The sequence below is a fragment of the Ursus arctos genome, unplaced genomic scaffold, assembly GCF_023065955.2.
Source record: "Ursus arctos isolate Adak ecotype North America unplaced genomic scaffold, UrsArc2.0 scaffold_21, whole genome shotgun sequence".
In the NCBI taxonomy this organism is placed as follows: domain Eukaryota; kingdom Metazoa; phylum Chordata; class Mammalia; order Carnivora; family Ursidae; genus Ursus; species Ursus arctos.
In genome coordinates this window covers 43,100,061-43,112,656 of record NW_026622886.1, presented here as the reverse complement: position 1 = coordinate 43,112,656, position 12,596 = coordinate 43,100,061, and the positions used below count along the sequence as shown (strand labels likewise).

Below are 12,596 nucleotides of genomic sequence, written 5' to 3'. Positions count from 1 at the left end.
CAATTCTTTAACAAATCAACATATTATTTTCCTTATTTAAGCTTCTTTTTACATTGAATTCAAAGTTCTAGATCCATTAGAAAATAAATTGATTTTTTAAAAAGTTCTATGCAGTCACAAAATGTGATTTTTTTTATAGTTCCATACCCTAATTGCCAAAAATAATTTAACTTGGAACTGAGACTAACTATCACAAAGTTTTACAAAAGTTTAATAAGAAAGAAAAGCTGATTGATGATTGTAAAAAAGTCACTGTCCACCCGAAACATAAACCAAAGATTTACTTAGTATATCCCTGGGACAAACCTGCAAAATACTGAGTCTATTGTTTTCACAGCGGAGAAGAGAGACATCTTCCTGAACTGTTTCTACCTTCTTCTCCTCCCCCAGAATCCTTCTCCATTATTTCACCTTGACGTTCCCTTCACTGAATTTCCATGACCTCTCAGATGGGATACGAAGCCCCTCATGATCACCTAGAACATGTCTTCCCGTTTAAGACCTCCATGCACTTGAATATACTGAGCTCTCCACTTGGAAGGTATTTTTCCTCCCTTACTGGTCTGATGAATGCTTCCTCATCCTTCAGGAATTAATTCAGATATCACCTGCTCAGTGAAGAGCTCCTGCTTCTCCTTCCTCCAGGCAGGGAAAAGAGAGACTTTCTTTGTTCTCTCAATAAGTCCTATACTTTCTAACCTCATTCGGATGAGTATCAGGAATATTTGCTTCCTAGACGATTAGCTTCCTGAGGGCAGGGAGCTCTTGGTGTGCTCTATGACTCAGTGTCTATGTTTGTTGATTGACTGCGTGCTTGAGGCAGAGAAACACCATAGAGGAGAATGACTCCCCATCCAGGAAGGGCTCACAGCAATGTAACCGAGGTACTCCCAGGCTGGCAAACGGGGCAAGTTGGCTCAGTTATCGCAGCAAAGGTAGTCCTGACCTGACAAAGCCTCCTCCAGAGATCCAGCTACAGGATGAAGAACATTTTCACTAAACTCTTAATCCCCAAACTTCTCCTCTCACAACACATCAGGGACATTGAAGTGAAACGAGTTTAATCCAAAACAAAATGCTTTATCAACTATCATTCCTTTCCACTTCCCCACAACAATTCAAAAGATTTTTATTTCTGCAAGTGTTTTAAAGTCAGGAATAAACACAGAGGGTAGCGGTGAAGGGTCTGTTTACGCGCCTTTGTACCACCGTGTACAGATGACGTAGCAGAGTTTACATTTGTGCCATGTCAATCGCTATAGAACCAGATGTGGCTTACAAGGTACCTTGTAACTCATCTCCTCTAAGCAATAAAGGCTTTTTTTTTTTTCTGGCAAAAGTTTGAGAAGCTTACTGCTGTTTTCTATCAGCAGATACAACAGATGGCTGGCACATGCCTGCTTTGCTAAATGAAATGGGCTCTCTGCAGAATTACTCTTTGATCCCTAGTGGCATGTCCACAACACCACCATGCAAAATACCACAGCATAGCAGAATCTAAACATTCAAAGTTTAAAGCTGTGTTTTTGATATGAGTACCTTCTTAAAAAAAAAATCATGCCCACAATATGTAAACATACTCACATTCCCACTTTGAAACCAGGGACCAGGGGTCAAAAACTGAGGCATTTCCTCCATTTGGTGACATTAAACCACAGCAAAGGTATGATGGCAAACCCCAGGAGTATGAAAGTACGCAACCACTTGGGCTGTAACTACCAAAACGATCATAACTCCATTAGGAAAAAATGCGAACAGTACACATTAAGGGACTTAAATAATAATAATCAGTGTTACCATAACTTATGGAATTAGAAGATGGTTAAGGGTACTTGGCAGTTCCTTTGAGCAGGGAGAGGAAGTACTTGAATGAAAATTCACTTCTCTCTTGCCTTTCTTTCATTTTTGTCGAGGGGAGAAAAGAAGGAAAGAAACATTTTCATACAGCTCTCCTTTTCTCAGCAGTCCAATGGGAAATTTGAGACTGCAAATTGCAGCCAGGTTTAGTGGGACCAGTGTGACATCATACCAAACACCATATTGCAAAAACAAGCTATCTGGAGCTTTAGGGGTATTTACGTGACAGAATTGGATTATCTAGTTCATATTACAGAAACATGTCAGTAGAATGATTCCACTTTTTAAAAAAATTCACAAAAATATGAGTCAGTTTTCAGGAAAATGATCTGTTTTTTACTTTTCTTTTTGCCAACAGTACCTTCCTCGTTTTAAAGCTAAATTTGGGTTCTACTGACTAGAATCACTCACAAAGACACGACTATCCAGGTAAAGTTCTGGAGCTTTCCTTACACTTGGTTTTGTGTTAGTATTGTTCTTCTTTTTGGCAGTTTGAAATAATTCAAGAAGTTTTTTTTAGTTGGTAGGGAGCTCGGAAGGCTTATGAATACATTTATGTTCCTTACATATTGATAAATATTGTTCTCTTTACCCTGAATCTTCAGCACATGTAGTGTTTTCTGTTTTCTATGGTGATACATAACACAAAAGAGCACATTTCTGCCGTTTAACTCAATAATCAATTCTTCTAAGATGTACATGGGACCACACAGGGCAGCAGACAAAATTCTCCTCTTCCTTTCCTGTATCCACAATGATGCTTTTCAGTTTTGTTTTTAAACATCTTGCAGTTGAGAAAAATGAGGCTCTATCACTGACTTCTAGTGGTTATAAGAATTGTGACCACTATACACGGTAACAGGTTTAATTTCAGATCTGGACCTGTCGTTACAGATGGTTAGAGCTTGCTTGGTAATCCATGTGGTGGGTTGGAAGTTAATACTGACTGGTTATCTTCACCCAGAGAATTTCTGGTCCATACACACCAATTTTACCCCAACCCTTGCCAACCATCTCAGAAATACAGGCATTTGGTCACAAGGAGGTTGGAAAACTAGTACAAATGGCTCAGCATAAATCCATCACCATTGCTTTAATAAAAAAAAAAAAGCCAACGTAAAAAGAGATGCCCAATTAACTGGGTACTAGATTCATAGGACCTTAGCATCTATATGAGGGTGACAGAATATATTACAGTTACTAAAATTAAGTCTATATGATCTTTATAAATAAAAATCTATTTATATGATCTGTAGAAACAAAAAATTTTGGCCTTGAACCAAATTGGTTCATATGGAAATCAGCAATGGTGTCCTAATACTAGAATTTAGATTTGTCTAACAAAACTTCTCATTAAAGCTTTATTTGAAAGCCATTAGTTTTAGAAAGGTTTATTTTCCAAATAATATGTTTAATTAGTGCATCATTTAGAATACCAAATGGTCACTCATGGCCCCTACCTGTCCCAAATTTAGAGAAAAATTAGAATAAGGAATGCCTCATTGAAAAATATCAACTATTAAAAGTTATATACAGCAATAAAGGGTATTTTCCCTTAATTACTAAAAATCCTTTAAGCCTAAACCTCTTTAATAGAAATTCTTCTCTGATCTAAAGGCCTTGAGAAAGAGCATGTCAGAAGGCAAGTATTTTAAATGGGAGATAAAGCAGAGACAGGGTTTTCTATGGAAAATGAGGATTTCAGCAAAAGAGGTCAGGTCATCTGGTTTCAGATAAGAAAGACTTCCTAGGCAGATCTTTAGGGATCTTGAAAAAAAACTGTTGAGAATCAGATCAGCATTAGTCAATTATTTGGGCTCCATAGTTATGATCAGCCATGAAAACCATTTGTTTTACCATTTTGTTGAGTGATGTATTGTGTAAAAATGATATTGGATAATAAATATAAGTAAACTATAATGTGGAACATAATGCAAGTTTAAACTCTAAAGTATAGCCTTTTGTACCCATTTAATGTAAAATAGTTTTTGAAATTACAAATCAATACACACTCATTGTGGAAAAACAAAAACGAAACATACACAGATATAACCAATGTTGACACCTTGGAGAATCAGAGGTTACAGGCTGAAGGTACAGTGTATCGACTGTAATATTTACCAACATGTAAGGTACATAAATGTGTTCATAACCCTTCCTAGCTCCATATCAGTTAAAAACCTCTGATACATCAGATGCTTATTCCTATGTCTGCCTACATATTTTGTAATGGAATCAAACAGAATATACTGTGATAGGCTGTTGACCTAATCCGTCATGAATATCTTTCTATGGCATTGATTGATGTCTAGAATATTCTTTTTTTCTTTTGATGTCTAGAATACTCTTATTAATGAATCATTGCATTTTCCTGTCACTATCACTAGACCTCTAAATCCTACCCATTTTTACATTTATAAATAGCACAATGAGGAACAGTCTTGCACCCAACATTTTATTAATATCCATAATTATTTCTTTAGGATGAATGTCTGGAAGTAAAATTTCCCAAAGGATGTCTATCAAGCTTTTTGCTATCAGAATCAAATAGCTTTGCAAAAGGCTAACAGGGGCATCAGCCACATACAAGCAGACACCATTCTCTACATACTCAAAACACTCTTAAAAACCTGACCAACTTGATGTGGGGAAATGAATCTCACTGTAATTTTTATTTGCATTTGTTTGAAGTAGAACATAAAAGTTATTTCAAATGGCCCCAAGAATACTTTGGATTAATAGACTAATAATTTATTGGAAGGAGATAACACCTACTGCTTCTAGATGTTCAATCCTAAAGTTAGTTTAACTTTCTCCACATGTTGCCAAAACGCTTTAATATGAAGCTCAAAATTTCGTTAATCAGCTGTGTGTTTTTGCTTGTGTTGAAATCCTAAATGTTTGATATTATTTGGATGAAATAACTAGATAATGGAATGAACTTTTCATTTTCCATGTAGATGTTTTGATGTGGTTTGGCTTTAGCCAGAGATGCCTTTCAAAATACTTAATTGGTATTGAAGTGATTATTTTTCTCATCTTCAAAATTTCCATGCATTTCAAAAATTATGTTGCTGGAGTCACATAACTTTATTGAGTACAGTGAGTAAAATTTAAATAATATTTTTAACTGTCCCGCTGTTTGGCATCATGTAGATCCTACCGTCCTCACTTACCCTCCCAGCTAATTAAAACAGACACCAGAGTTCATGTTGTTACCTGTGGTAACCTATCCAGAGCAGACTGAGCACAAAGAGCAAGATAACTTAACTGAGGTGCTAACATTGTCCTGCGTAATGAGATAATCCACAAGGGTGATCAACACCTAAACAAGAGAGAAAAAGATGCTAGAAGCTTCATCTCCACGCCAGTGCCAATATGTTCTCTACTCCTTTACAAGGGACATTCCTGAGATTGATTCAAGATTCATTTTGTACTCAACAATATGTCAGTGCTTGCAAACATGCACTATGCTGTAAAGCGACAGGGGAGATGACATGGCATTTAAGCGTTTGCTTCAAAGTCTGTTCTCCAGAAGACAAATGCATATGAAAAATAAATAAATAAGAACCGTGGACATTTTCTGCCTCTCTTATAGTTACCAAACCCTTTCAGCCAGGAAGGGGTGTAAGTTAAGCTGTATCGTCTCATGGTTCTTATAAATTCATAAAAGTATAGGTAAAGAAAATATCCTTTTAAAAATTACAAAATTAATATTGATCTCATCTGCCAAGTGGTCAAACACAGATTCAGGTGAAAAGAAAGGAGATGGTAAAAGGCCATTCACTGCTTTACTACTGATTTTGTACTATTCCAAAACGAATTGTCCATAAAGTATGGAGAGGGAATTATAGGAAGAAAAGGAGTACCCTCCTTTAGAGCAATAGGAGCCTCAGTGAACTTATCTACCAAATGGGGGTGTTAAAATAGATGACTTTCCTGTTATGAACCCTGGTGGATCCAAAAATATATTTCTTTTTTTACAACAATGGAAGTGTTGATTGGGTCTAGATTTGGTTTGTTTTAGAAAAAAAAAAAAAAAAGAAGGAACAGACCTGAGGGAAAAAAAAAGAAGGAACAGACCTGAGGGAAAAAAGACGATTAAATTGGTCATGGTCACACCCAAATATAACAGATAATTAGAGGGACCCAAAGTGGCTTCTTAATTCACAATAATTACTTTTTATAAAGCATTTTCTGGATCACATTTTTCATGAAAATAACCATATAAGTAAATTTAGAATAAAAAAGACCTGAAAATGTGATTTTAATTATAATTACAATGATTTTCATAGTGGACACATTTTACTGTCTAATGAGCAAAAGAATTTATTACTTACTATTTGTCCTCTAAACTCTCCAACTGCACAAAAGAAATTAAACTCACATAATATTTATTCTCCCTTTCTTTCCAAAATTAGAGGTCATTTATGTATTACTGGAACTGTACAAAAGGTAACATACAAAGGATGGTAATGTGCTAAGAAATAAAAGGAATACTTCATAAAAGTATATTGCAGTTTTCTTTTTCCATATGAAAGTATTTTAAACAGTACTTAAAAAATCAATAGCCTGCAATATTTTACAAATGTTCTTACATGACACTTTTGGGAGCTGTGAACTTCAACCAGAAATGTGTAGCATTTACAGTGTTCCAGTGAATAACATTCAAAAATTTTTTCAAATATACCATGTCAAAAATATTTAAAGAGTTTAAAATTTGTTGTAAAGTATAAATAATGTCAAAAGGGATTGGTATATACTATGGCAAAGAGTCTTTTAGATAGTATGGGTTTTATATTTTACATATTTTATTGTTTTATGTTTATTGTAAAATATGTTTTACATATTTTATTCTGGCATAGATATTATTACATATTTTATTGTTTTGAATATGTAAAATATTACATATTTTATTGTTTTATGTTTATGGTAAAATATGTTTTACATATTTTATTCTGGAATACATATTATATTAAATTTTAATGTCGATGACAGAAAAAAGTGATATTGGTATTTGTCTCTAGCAGTCTGAAGGCAACGGAGTCATATCAAACTAGCAAGTTTAGGGGTGCCTGGGTGGCACAGCAGTTAAGCGTCTGCCTTCGGCTCAGGGCGTGATCCCAGTGTTGTGGGATCGAGCCCCACATCAGGCTCCTCAGCTATGAGCCTGCTTCTTCCTCTCCCACTCCCCCTGCTTGTGTTCCCTCTCTCGCTGGCTGTCTCTATCTCTGTCAAATAAATAAATAAAATCTTAAAAAAAAACAAACAAACTAGCAAGCTTAGGCACACTGCTTATCTTTTTCTTTTGGCAATCTTTAATTTATGTGACACGTTTAAAAACACGGGAGTTAATTCTTTATTTGCTTAGGAGATCACATGAGAAATCACTCTTAAAAGTTGTAAAAATGTACCAGCCTACACACTACACAGTATTGTTTCTACCTGCCATCAAGCAGTGGAAATATTAAAGGGTAATTTTCTCCACCCTTTCTGGTTATCAGTACTTACCTGCCCCACAGCTTGCCAGGTAAAATTCATGGAATGGATATTGACAGGAATAGCTGGCATTCTCTGTTGTGCTTTTCTGAAATCATGTGTAAAGGGGGCCATTTTCCCCTCGGAAACAATCAAGATATCTTCTTCAAATCCTGGTTTAAAACAAAAATAAAACCATCAAACTAGGCAGACTTTAAAGAATCCGAACCCAGAAAACACAAGCAAAAAGAACACTAAAGAATTGGTATGGGCCATTTCTATACACAAAGCACCTGTCTGGGTACCAGCTAGTTTTCCTCTGTATGTGGTAAGAACAGTGCCAACAGACACATGCTTTCAGGAAAGGGACTGGACATGGAGTCCCCGGGTGCTAACAAACGCTGGGGCCACCCTAAAACATAGGGTTGCAGAAACTAGCAACAGCATGATCAGAACACTAGATAAGCTTAGGTTTCTTGAGACAGAAGTTCATAGCTTTCAGGTGGAAAATAGCCGATTAAAAGCTGGAGGGGAGCCACCTTCCCTGGAAATTAAGTTTTAAAAAACATACTTAAATGCATGCACCTCTCCTTTAACAGAAGCGCTGGAGGGAGCGCATACCCAGGTAGGGGAAGGTAGTGGGCGCGGGAGCCTTACCTATGAGCACTCTCGCCTGGTGAGCATCGATCCACAGGTACAGGCTCTCCTCCCGCGGCTGCCCGACCTCCGCCCGCAGCACCAGCAGGCACGGGAGGATGCTCCACAGCCGGAGCGCCGCGGCAGGGAAGGCGCTTCTCCGGGCCATGCTCCTCCGGATCTCCCTCCCCGTGGCTCTCACCGCCGAACCTCCTTCTGCCTCACCTACCCAACCTGCGGCCGTTAAGTCCTCCCTCAGCCCAAGCTGTGCCCGCTTAGACGGCCGGGCGCGCAGCCTCCTGGCCGGGGTGCGAGAGAGCCCGCGAGAGCCAGAGGACGAGGGAGGGGAGAGCGGGCGCCTGCGGGGAGGCGGAGGGGGCGCGGGAGGAAGAGGGGACGGCGGAGACGCAAGACTGGCAGAGCAGGAGATGCCGGCACGCACGGCGAGGCCAACAGCCCCAGGGTTAAATACAGCCGGAGAGGAAGAGCGGGAAGGGAGGGCGCGAGTGAGGTGCGAGCGAGGAGTAGCGAGGCCCAGCCGGCCGCCACTGGGGGGCGCTTGGGGGCGCGCGCGCGGGCGGCGAGGGAGCGCTCGGAGGCCGCGTCCACGCCGCCGGGCGCGGGCGCGAGCGCGCGCGAAGGGGGCGCGTGGTGTACGCGGTTGCGGAGCGGGGCGTCGGGAGAGGCCACTGGGACGTCACTCGCCTCTGCCTCCTGCTTGGAGAGGCAAGGCCGGAGGGAAACACGGAGAACTGACACGCGCGGCTTGAGTAAGCGCTGAGGACAGCGATGCTACTGATGATGACGACGGCAAGGACGACTTCCATCCCCATGCCGGTGCCGAAGGAAGACGTGTATTTCCTCCACTTCTCCCTTTCCGCCGCTGCCCTTCCTCTCTGAGCCGCTCGACGCTGACACTTGGCACGTTCCCCTCCGTGTAAAACCCGAGCCACCGTCCAGGGGTGCGGTTGATGTCAGGCGCTGGGCTTAGCTCGGGGCGCAGGGCTAGCCTTCCGCACTTGTCAGACAGCAAAAAGGGTGCTTTCACAGTGGGGAGGCTCTTCTCCCTGCTCACCCGGTGGCGCCAGGAAGAGTTCCCTGGACGCTAGATGACAGGCGTACCTGACCCCGTGGGGGGTGTAGGGCTCCACAAAGCCATGAACATCTTAATATCTGCTGAGGTTTCCAGGAACTTGGAGGAACGCGCGGTGGTACTGAAATCACAGGCGGGGCCAGGACCAAGGCTCTGGCCTTGTCTATGGGAAGAGTAGTTAGCTGGCAGTGGGCTACAGCCTCACGTAGCCACCGGATCTCAGCAGAGGGGATTTAACTTGCCCCCTGCCTAATCCCTTGACTGCGCAAAGAAAATGGAAGCAAAAGGTTAAAAAAAAAAAAAAAAAAAAAAGAACCAAAAAAACTAAGAAAGATTTCAGACTCAGAAAAGGGTTGTTTACTTCTCTTTGTTCTTTAGCACCCAGATGCTGCGACAAATGCCCAAGGATCAAGTGTCTAGGGTGTGGTGTTTCACTCAGTCCTTTGTAGAGTAGTGGACACCTCAAGAGGGGAAAACAAACAGAAACAACAGAAGAGAAGCCGAACTTGTGCATGCCTTAAGTTAAATAAATGTTAGGTCATGAGAAGTTACTAAAAAGAACAGAATATGCCTTCCCAGTTATGAAATATTTTCAGCTTTACAACTGCTGATCTTTAAAAGTAATGAGACAAGATGTCTAATTATGACTGATTTGAACTTGCACTGTCAAACTTTATAAGTACTTTAAAGTGCTTACTTAATTCTCAACTCTTTTAAATAGGTACTGTTATTATTTCCATTTTACTGTTGGGAAGTAGGGTTCCAGAAACCCCACTAGGTTGCTTGTGGTTACCCAGCTGGTAAGGGGCAGAGTCAGGGTTCAAATCCCAGGCACTGTGATTTAAGAGCCCATTCTTTTAGACACTCTACCTCGTACTGATAAGTAATCATAATTAGGTCCCAAGCCTCGCAGCCATTCTTTCTTTAAAATAAAAATATTTACCTCTTTTCAAACATTAAAACATTAGTTTTGATTTCATTTCAGTAATTATTCCTTTATATAGTGTATTCACATACGTTAGGCAACCTTTAGAGCCCTTTAACATTTTAATACCAATTGTCTCCCAATTAAAGATAATTTCAAAAACACAATAGACATTTTCTTTGATTCCAGAAAGTGTGGTCTTAATTGAAACTTTTTTTTCTTAGCAGTGCTCAAACCCCTGTGGCTCTTGGTGCAAGGACGCCCTCTACAGGCTGTTATAATCAAATAGTAAGTAGGAAATATTCATAAAATGTACTTTTTGGTAGAGAAAAAGAGGGGCTAAATTCCCTCCTCATTCAGCTTCCTCTGAGTGAAGCCCCCTCTGTTCACCTCTCCTTAGCAGTGGACACTTACAAAAAATTATATTTAATTATAGTTAAAAAAAACACACTATTTAAAAAAATCTTGAATTTGAGCTCCTTGGATTTTAAAAGGAAGGAAAGAACATATGGTATATACCAGTCAGCTATTTCCAAGAATAAGAGGGTGTATCCTTTTTTGGGGGGAAGGGCCGCCTAAGACCTAAATCAGGCTCGACTCCATTATCTGTTGTTAAGGAGCAATATGGCTTTTTCATTTAGAATACAGTCATGTTTCAAATTTCTGTATTAAAGAAAACAAAATTTATTTTCATATGATAAAAATTTGGAAATAATGTGCTAGGTGGTATTACAAGTCAACCTCAGTCAGTCTGAAAATTCTATCTATTGTCTGGCTCAGTGGGTAGAGCCTGACATTCTTGATCTCGGTGCTGTAAGTTTGAGCCCCGTGTTGGGTGCAGAGATTACTTCAAAGTAAGATCTTTTTTGAAAAATTCTATCATTTGTTTATGAGACCGTTGTTTTTCCTTCCCTTGTGCAATTCATTCTCATCAGCTACGTTCGTAGGCAGATTCATTTATTTGTTCATTAACTCATTCAGTCATTCCCCCAAAGATTTTTGTGCAAGACACTGTCTTAAAAATTACAGGAAAAACAATAGCAAAAAAAAAAAAAATCACAAAACTGTGAAAAACGAAACATGACCTCAGCCCTCGAAGAGTATTGGAGATACTCAGATGAATAAGACAATCACCCAGGTGATCATAGTGCAAGGCAAAATATGGTGAGTGTTGACAGAAGGACTGGGAATTCAAAGAAGAAATCTCATATCTGGGATTCAGAAAGTTTTTTAGTTCATTCCTTCAAAAAACATTGGTGAGGTGTCTGGTGTATGGACTGCGTAGGCACAGGGGATAGAAAGGCGAGTAAAAAGGTACCTCCTACTCTCAAAATCTTGGTCTAATAGGAGAGGGTGTAAAGAATGAGCTATAGAGAGGGATGAATGCCATGATGGAGACATGCGCTGGGTATTTGGGGACTCAGAGGAAAGTCCCCTAATACAGACTGGGTTCCGGAAAGACTTCTTAGAGTGCAGAGTATTTGAGCAATCTTGAAGGTGAAAAGGTAATTGAACATGCAGGGGAGGAAGCCACGGATGTCTCTGCCCAGAGAGTGGCCATAGCAAGAAAAGAAATGAGAGAGAGAATGGTACTGTCCAGCACCTGCAAACACATACAGGTCTGTAGCATGAGAGCTTGCAGTGCGGGGAGAGAGGGAGCAGCTGGATGAAGCCAGAAAGTTTGTAGGATTTGGTTATGCAAGACTGTGCTGAGAAGAATTCCAGATAACTTATGAAGAGACACCATCCTCGAGGAGGTCGAGCACAACTCCCCACTCCTTAAGTGTGGGCTGTGGGTAGTGACTGCCTTTCATAGAGTTCAGTACAAAAAGGGGGGGGGTGGAGAGTGAATTTATAGTTGAGAGACCTAACATTACTTCATCTAGGTGATCAAGGTCAACATCAACAGGGATATGCCATGTTGACAATATGTACCCTGGGTATGTTTTGAGAATGGCACTTTATCTCTGTGGCCTTCTCCTGAAAACCCATAACCTCTGTCTAATCACGAGAAAAGTATCAGAAAATACCAGTTGAGGGACATTTTGCAAAATACCTGAAAAATAATCCCCCAAACTATCAAGGTCATCAAAAACAAGGAAAATTTGAGAAACTCTTCCAGTCAAAAGGAGACTAAGGACATATTACAACTAAATGTCATGTGGTATCCCAGATGGGATCCTGGGACAGAAAAAAGGACATCAGATAAAATTAAGGAAATCTGAATAAATTATTAATAGTAATGTGTCAATATTGGCTCCTTAATTGTGACAATCTACTGTACTAGTATTAGGGAAATGTGGGTATGAGGGTGAACAAGAACTCTCTAAACTATCTTTGCCATTTTTCTGTAAATCTACAACTGTTCTAAAAAATAAAGTTTATTTTAGGGGCGCCTGGGTGGCTCAGTCGTTAAGCGTCTGCCTTCGGCTCAGGGCGTGATCCTGGCGTTCTGGGATCGAGCCCCACATCAGGCTCCTCTGCTGGGACCCTGCTTCTTCCTCTCCCACTCCCCCTGCTTGTGTTCCCTCTCTGGCTGGCTGTCTCTCTCTCTGTCAAATGGATAAATAAAATCTTTAAAAAATAAAAAAAAATAAAGTTTATTTT

At 40.0% G+C, this 12,596-nt stretch overlaps 1 protein-coding gene across 2 annotated transcripts in view; it reads right to left on the bottom strand.

Moving 5' to 3' along the window:
• The window catches only part of WIF1 (WNT inhibitory factor 1), a 66,189-nt gene extending 57,699 nt beyond the window's left edge, over positions 1–8,490 (bottom strand). Inside the window, exons 1-2 of one of the 2 annotated variants that reach the window (XM_057316521.1) lie at positions 7,993–8,490; positions 7,369–7,508 (exon numbers count right to left, since the gene is read on the bottom strand). In XM_057316521.1, the coding sequence (XP_057172504.1) occupies positions 7,369–7,508; positions 7,993–8,140 (288 nt within the window). In that variant the 5' untranslated portion in view covers positions 8,141–8,490. The remainder of the gene's footprint in view (positions 1–7,368; positions 7,509–7,992) is intronic. The other variant, XM_026500100.4, reaches the window with a different exon arrangement.
• Between the last annotated feature and the right edge of the window lie 4,106 nt (positions 8,491–12,596).